Genomic DNA, 7,583 nt, shown 5'->3' with positions numbered 1-7,583 from the left:
CCGCCGTGACGGAGTACGGAGCCACCTCGGGCACAACCAGAGGGCCCCGACTCCGCCCTGCACTGCAACAAGGGTAACCACACTATGATCCTTCTGTACCCGCGGCAGAGCGGACGCCGAGCTGGGGGACCGATGCCGGTTACGCTGTCTCCCCCTGCGGCCGCGCGATGGTACGCGCCGCGCGCCTGAAGACTATGTAGGGAGCTCTCGGGTGACTCACCCGCCGCTGGAACTGGGGGAGTGGAGAGTGGGGTTGGGATCCCCCATTCCCACCCTGGATGCTGGAGGCTCCGGCATCAAGTCTAAATTCTCTCCCAAGCCTGCTTCAGACAAAATCTTCCTAGGGAACGTTGCAGGGTCTGAAGAACGGTTTCAAGGAGACCCCTCAAAGGGCTATCCTTTCTCTATTCTGGTGATGGCTGCGAAGGCGCCTTTCCATTTGCACCCTAGGGTTGATGTCTTCTCCGCTTCTCTGGGGTAATTACAGCCCTGCAGGGCTGCTTTACTCAGGTCTCTAATCTACTGGGGCCCTCCCAGGTCCAAACTGGGTGGTCCTAGCCTTGAACCTCCCCTTCCCTCCCTTCATCAGAAGACCCCTACCCCTTTGCATCTCTCCAAAAGGACTCCCCTCCCCCATGGCATGTCGCGTTAAAGGGTAGTAAGGCTCTCTTCACTCTCCTCCCCACAAATGTCCCTACCCAACACTCTGGAGTGGACTGTCCTATCCCCTGGTTCATGCCAGCTGAGGTGAGGGCCTCAAGCCAAGCCAGGCCTGGCCTGGGACAGGGTGCAGAGAGCTTGCTGGGAAAGTGGATCGATACTGGCGGTGCAGCAGCTGCAGGGAGGACCAGTCTGGAGGGAGGAAGGAGGGGCAGCTGGGCTCTGCCTACCCTGGCCCTGCTCTTTGTCCTGACCTGGAGGTCAGTTCTCTAGTTCTCTAGTTGTCCACAGATTAGGGCCAGTGACACACTGTCTTCCCTTCTCCTCCTTCTCCTCCCCACGTGACTCTCCTTCCTTATAGCAGCTCCTCCACAGAGCAGTCATTCAAAGAGAGAGGGTGTGAACAAAATGAGATGGTAGAGGTTTTAGGCAACCTAGGAGCGGTGGCCTCTAAAACTGTGTTGTGCCTGGAGCCTTGAACCCTGTGTGTGTGTGGGGGGGGGGGGACCTGAGACAGAGAGTGACCTTCCAAGTGGATGATGCTCAAAGACCGGCAGCTAGAGCTAATCTTAACTAAGTGACAACTTTCCTGAAACCTTAAAGTCAAGAAAATAATAGTTGTGGGGCTTGGGGTGTAGCTGAGTTGACAGTGTCTGCCTAGCATGCACAAAGCCCTGGGTTTGACCTACAGCATCATATAAACCACGTAGGATGGCACGGGCCTGAAATCTCAGCACTTGGAAGGTGGACGCAGGAGGATCAGAAGTCCTGGATCTGCTTCTGGGAGATGCTCCGTAGGTAAACGCTCTTTCAGCCAATCCTGAAGGTCTGAATTGGATCCCTGGGACCCACGTGGTAGAAGAAGAGAACCAATTTCTGCAAGTTTTTTTCTGATCTCTACACTCATATGTGGGAATATTTTGGAGACAGCGTCTTATTATGTAGTCCTGACTGGCTTGGAACTCACTATGTAGACTTGGCTGGCCTTGAAATGCACAGAGATCTCCGCCTTCCTCTTAGTGCTGGGATTAGAGGCATATGACACCAATTTTTTTAAAAGTATGGAGCATAATAAAGAAAAGTTCCTTCAAACAGTATTATAATAGCAGGCAGTGGCGGCGCACACTTTTATTTATTTATTTTTTGTTTGTTTTTCGAGACAGGGTTTCTCTGTGGCTTTGGAGCCTGTCCTGGAACTAGCTCTGTAGACCAGACTGGTCTCGAACTCACAGAGATCCTTCTGCCTCTGCCTCCCAAGTGCTGGGATTAAAGGTGTGTGTCACCATCGCCCGGCGTGGCACACACCTTTAATTCCAGGACTTCGGAGGCAGAGGCAGAAGGATCTCTGTGAGTTTGAGGCCAGCCTGGTCTACAGAGCAAGTTCCAGGACAGCTGGGGCTACACAGAGAAATCCTGCCTCAAAAAAAAGTATTATAAATAAAAATCCCTGGCTAGGGGCAACTTTGAGGACAGCTTGGGATGCATGAGATTTGCTTCACTAAAAATAAATAATTTAAAAAACAGTGATATGAGGTGTTTTGGAGGTCATTTTAAGAATTAGATAAGACTATACAAATGAAATCATATTTAACGAAGAGCCTGGTATCTAGGAAGTGCTGAGTAAATATGATGGTAATGATGATGGTTTTGATGATGAGGGGAATTCAAATGTAAAAGAGAATTAGAAAAACCTCCACATTTGCAGCTAGTCATCCAACTAGGGAAAAGATGACCGTAGGGATGATGGAATCCATGACTATCCTTTCTGAGGTCAGAGGTCTAAAGGTCGCCATCATCTGGTGCTGGACCTAGACCCGCACTGAGCCCTGCAGAGTTTATACTGAATAATTCAGGAGCAGAACCCAGCAAGGGGCCAACCCCCCCGGGTGGTTCTTCTACCTCTCAACCCAAGGCCTGAGGTTATTACTTGAATAAAGGTGGGAGTAGTGCCTGGCAGTAGTGGCACATGCCTGCAATCCCAGCACTCAAGAGGGGAAGCAGAGGCAGGGGGATCTCTGTGAGTTCGAGGCCAGCCTGATCTACAGAGTGAGTTCCAGGACAGCCAAGGTTACACAGAGAAATCCTGTCTCAAAAAACCACCACTACTAAGAACAAAAAAGATAGGGGTGGTAAAATTCTCACAGTGGTAAAAGTTCCAGAATAAAGGAGGGGATGATGGATTCAAACGGGGTGGGAGGAGGTCATAAATGCCACTGATTTGCAGATACAGATCCTGGGGAGCTGTTAGAGATCAAGAGATTCTAAGCTGGGGAAAGATAAGAGAACTGGGAATCTGCAGCTGTATCTAACCATCTAGGATTGACATTGGGAAGTTCTGTGAATCGGGCCGCTCTGGTGCCTGGTGGCCTGGCGTTAGACTACATCAATGGTCCTCCACCAAAGGCAGCTTTGCATGCACACAGACGCTCTAGATCCATTTGTCAATGTTTAATGACATTTTGGTTGTTACAACTGAGGGTGCTACTTGCATCCAGTGAATGGAATACAAGACTGTGACTTAACCATCTTATAGCACACAGTCTGTCACTTGCAACAAAAAATTAGCAGACAATATGTTCAGGGTACCAAAGTTGAAGAGCCCTTGACTTTCAGATCCCCATTCCTGTACCCCTACACAATCTTTGGTACTTCGGACTAGCAGGGTATCTGGGAGTTAGGCAATGGGAGGGGCAGGTTTCCTGGCTAGGGTTTCTGACACTGCTGATGGGCCATCGGGAGCCTGGGGGGGGAGATGCCTTGCAGGAACCAGAGCAGAGCTGCCTATTGCATTGCAGTTGGGGTAGGCAGGTGGCGTACACATTTCTCTTTCCCCCCTGTGACTGATCAGGATCCCAAGTCCAGCAACTGAGGATTAGCGATGCTTTATTTATTTATTTGTTAAGTAAAGACTTGCTGGACCTGGTGGCATAAGCTTTTAATCTCAGCATTTGGGAGGCAGAGGCAGGCGAATCTCTGAGTTTAAGGCCAGCCTGGTCTCCAAAGCTAATTCCAGGACAATCAGGATTATTAAATAGAGGAACCCTGTCTCACAAACAAAGACTGATATCTTTATGTTTGGGTTAGGTTTCTGGGGGGGGGGGGTGTTCCACATGCCTTCTGGGAGAAGCAGCAAGGGTGGGTATGTGTAACATCTAGGGCTGAAGCCCCAAGAGGATATCCTGCCCATTCAGCGAGGGGCAGGGGACTTAGTCCTCCATGCTGCCCAGGACAGTCTCCTCCCTCTCCACAGAAACAGGCAAGAGTGAGTGAGTCTTTATTATCTCCACGAGGCCAGGCTGGGGTGAGTCTGATTGGAGATCAGGATGAAGTCCCCTTGCAGAGTGTCCATCGTTGCGGGAAACTGGAGCAAAAGCATCCCGATCTCCTAAGTTTGCCAGGGCAGAGCCCAGGATGAATCCACTGAGCACTGAAGAAAATGGCTGGGAGATTTGACTCAGAGACACAAATCTCAGGACAGAGGCCTGGGACGTTACCTCCACCCCCACAAAATAGGAAGTGGGAGGAGCCTTTTGGGGGCCAGCGGAAAGTACAGCCACCAGATTCTCACTCCCACTCCACCCCCCACTTCACACCACAAAGAAGAGGAGAGGCTGTAGAAGTTAGGCTGCCTCTCCAAGGGAGCCTCCAGGGCCCACTGCTTGAGCCTGGGACTGGGAAATGTCCTTCAGGGTAGTGGTGACCAGCTGCCTCTCTCCCTTTAGTTCTGGAGGAGGAGAAAGAGCAGAGGTTTGGAGACAGGAGGAACTAAACTTCAGTACTACAGAGGTCAAGCTTTTGGGCGCCTTGGAGGAAGTCTTTCTTCAAAGCTCTTAGTAGGGATAAGAAATCGGCCCTGGCCTGGAGCCTTGTCCTGACCTTCCCCTCTTTTCTTTCTTTCTTTCTTTCTTTCTTTCTTTCTTTCTTTCTTTCTTTCTTTTTTTTGGTTTTTTGAGGCAGGGTTTCTCTGAAGCTTTGGAGCCTGTTCTAGAACTCACTCTGTCTCCTGAGTATGCCACCACTACCTGGCCCTGGCTCTTTTTTTTTTTTTTTCTCGAGACAGGGCCTCTTGTAGCCCAGGTTGGCCTTGAACATGCTGTGTAGCTGAGGATGGCCTTGAGTTCCTTATATTCCTGCTGCCTCCTTTTCTATGGACCAGGAGATGAGGATAGGGAAGGGCTGTCTGGTTTCCTAAATGTCTTACTCCCTAGAGGCGATGGGGAGGGGATGAAATTCAAGAATAATAGAAACAGTACTGAGAACTTGGGGCCTGCTGTGTAGGGAGTTTTGTTTGGTTGGGTTTGTGCACGAGATGAAACCCAGGGCCTTGCCCATACAAAGCATGCATCCACTCCTGAGCCATACCCCCTCCCCAAGGAGTTTTTAGATTTCAGCCTGAGCAGGGATGAGACCTAATAGATCAATACACAAGCCCCACCCCCACCCTTAATTCAAAACTGATGACCGAGGAGATGAGTCCCAAGAGTCCCAAAGCGAAAGCAGGGCCGATGCTAGAATCCCAGGCAAAGAGATGAATAACCAGAAGGCTGAGAGATAGGCAGGGAGAGGCTCCACCTCCAGTCAGTCCAGAACCGCCCTGCCTGCCTGGGTGGGGTCAGGCGGCTGGCCGTGACTGTGACTCAGGTTTCTGTGGGCAGCCAAGGCAGCCTGCTGGGAGGAGCCCAGACCGACAGACGGGCTGGCCAAATGCGGTCTTCACCTCAGCTGTCCCCTCTCCTGGGAATGGAAGAGGCTCTCTCTAGCTGCGCTGGCCTCCCAAGGCTACAGACCCCTGCCTTTGCCCCCTTCCCAGACCCTCACATCCCCAGACCCTCACTTTTTAACTCTCTCCTGAGGTCATGGCACAGGATGGAGAGTCAGAGATCTCTGCCTCTAGGGAGGGCCCCAGAGTGTCAGTGCCACAGGGAGAAGGGTATAATAATGATTGGCCCTCTACCCTCAGGGAGACACTGGAAGAACCCTGGGCCCCTCCAGTCTTCTCTGAGCTTGGCTCGCTCAGTATCTGGATAGACCAGTTGTCATGGTGAAGGCCGGGTGGTGGGGCACACCGTAGTATACAGCTGCTGTGGGGTCAGGCAAGCAGGCTGAAATGAGAAGGCCGTAATCCCCAACACAGTACCTTCAGGGTTGACCACTAAGGAGAGATGACTGGAGCCAAACCCAAAGGGTTGTGGGCAGTGATTATAGGACTTGGCCGGGGTGATGGGGGAGGAGGATTTGGTCAGCTAGCACATTCCTCAACGTTTGTTGGGCTGTGTTTTGATGTGTTAGGCTGTGTTTTGATAGCGTAGCTAGAAGGGAATCCCATTTACTCTGCCTTTTCTGTGCCCGGAATCTGTGCTCGTATCTTTGCAGGCACCTGGCCTCAGATGGCAAGCCTGGGATTAGAACTCGGCACTGACTGGCGTCTTTGGTTTCTGGGAACTAGACAGTGTAGCTGTTTTAGGGAAGGGGGCGTGAGAAAGTGACAAGTGGGCTTTATTTCAAAGACGGGCTCATTAGGCCACAGGTGGTAGGATGCAGGAGCGCTCTGCGTTTGGGGCTTGGGAACAGATGGCAGTTTAAAGAGAAAGTCATTAACTAGCCTGACACAGAGGATGTGGTCATTCAAACTTATTATAATGAACTTAGATCTCTGTGTGAGCCATTGCTAGTTTTCCAGGACGTCCTGGGAGCTTCTGGAGCTGAACTGCAGTGACAGACGAAGCCAGTTCAAAACAGGGACTTTCCAAGACCAATCCGGGAGAGAGGAATTCGCAGCCTCTCAGAGCCAGTCGTGGGGGAGGGAAATAAGGACACGCTGTGGACAATTATGACTATCATAAGGTACGGATGCCACCTAGCGGCCAGAATGACACAGCCAGGCCGGAGCCAGAGGCTCTCGGGGAGCTGCAGCGCTCTCTGAACAATGGGCGGGACTTCCGGTAGGACAGTCGGGTGCCGTTGTCGGACTTTGGTCGACCGAACCACAAGTCCCATAGTGCTCCGCGCCAGACTGCGCAGGCGCGGTGAGGCGGGGCCGGTCAGTCCCAGAGGCTTAGGGGCCGCGGCTGGGTTGAATCAGTATCTGCTGGGGTCTGGGTTCTGGGCTGTGACGACTTGAGGCGAGGCGGCGTTGCGCAGTGGACACCATGTCGAGGCAGGCGAACCGTGGCACCGAGAGCAAGAAAATGGTAACTCTGAGCGCGTGACCCGGTGGGCCGGGCGGAATTGAAGCTTCCTGGGAAAGGGCCTGGTGCTGGCGCTCCGAGTGATTGTCAGAGGGTCCTGGTGTGAACTGTGGGATGGGGAGATCCCTAGCCGGGGCAGGTTGGAGGACCCCTGAATTTCCTCCCCTGCTCGAGGTCGAATGCAACTCGGTGCTAGACCAACAACAACGACAGCAATCAGCAACAGACTGATCTCTTCCTGAGTGATTTAACCCTACCAGGTGGATAATGTTATGGCCTCTCACAGCTCGGGAAGGATGTGCGATGCCCAGTTTTACACCGAGGAAGGGTTAGGATTTGAACCCATGCCTCTCCACCTCCAGAGTGAATATTTCAGACTACCGAGTACACAGTCTCTCACTGTGCCCTGGACTAGCTTAGGTAGTGGCCTTGTCAGAAGGGAACTTTCTGTCTGACACATTAAGGGGTGGCCCCTCTAATGGTTGAGAGGAGAAGGGAGGATTGCTGTGCTTCCTTTCCCATGCTGGGAGTAGTGGGACAGAATATAATCCCCAAAGGCTGGGCAGGGTCTAGAGAGTAAGGTAGATAGCAGTTTTCGCCAAGCTAAGAGACTTTCTTAGCATGTGTTCCTTTTCTTTATTGTACCCGTCCCCTCCTCCGCCGGGTTTCTCTGGGTAGCCCTGGCTGTCCTAGAACTAGCTCTGTAGAGCAGGCTGGCCTTAAACTCAGAGATCC

At 52.0% G+C, this 7,583-nt stretch overlaps 1 protein-coding gene across 1 annotated transcript in view; it reads left to right on the top strand.

Moving 5' to 3' along the window:
• The first annotated feature begins 6,690 nt into the window (after positions 1–6,690).
• Positions 6,691–7,583, top strand: part of Trappc3 (trafficking protein particle complex 3) — a 10,277-nt gene continuing 9,384 nt past the window's right edge. Inside the window, exon 1 of the mRNA XM_005353243.3 lies at positions 6,691–6,851. Coding sequence (XP_005353300.1) covers positions 6,810–6,851 — 42 coding nt within the window. The 5' untranslated portion in view covers positions 6,691–6,809. The remainder of the gene's footprint in view (positions 6,852–7,583) is intronic.

Source organism: Microtus ochrogaster, chromosome 10 (assembly GCF_000317375.1).
Source record: "Microtus ochrogaster isolate Prairie Vole_2 chromosome 10, MicOch1.0, whole genome shotgun sequence".
Classification (NCBI taxonomy): Eukaryota; Metazoa; Chordata; class Mammalia; order Rodentia; family Cricetidae; genus Microtus; species Microtus ochrogaster.
The sequence above is the reverse complement of the archived record's forward strand: the minus strand, read 5'-3'. Positions and strand labels throughout refer to the sequence as shown.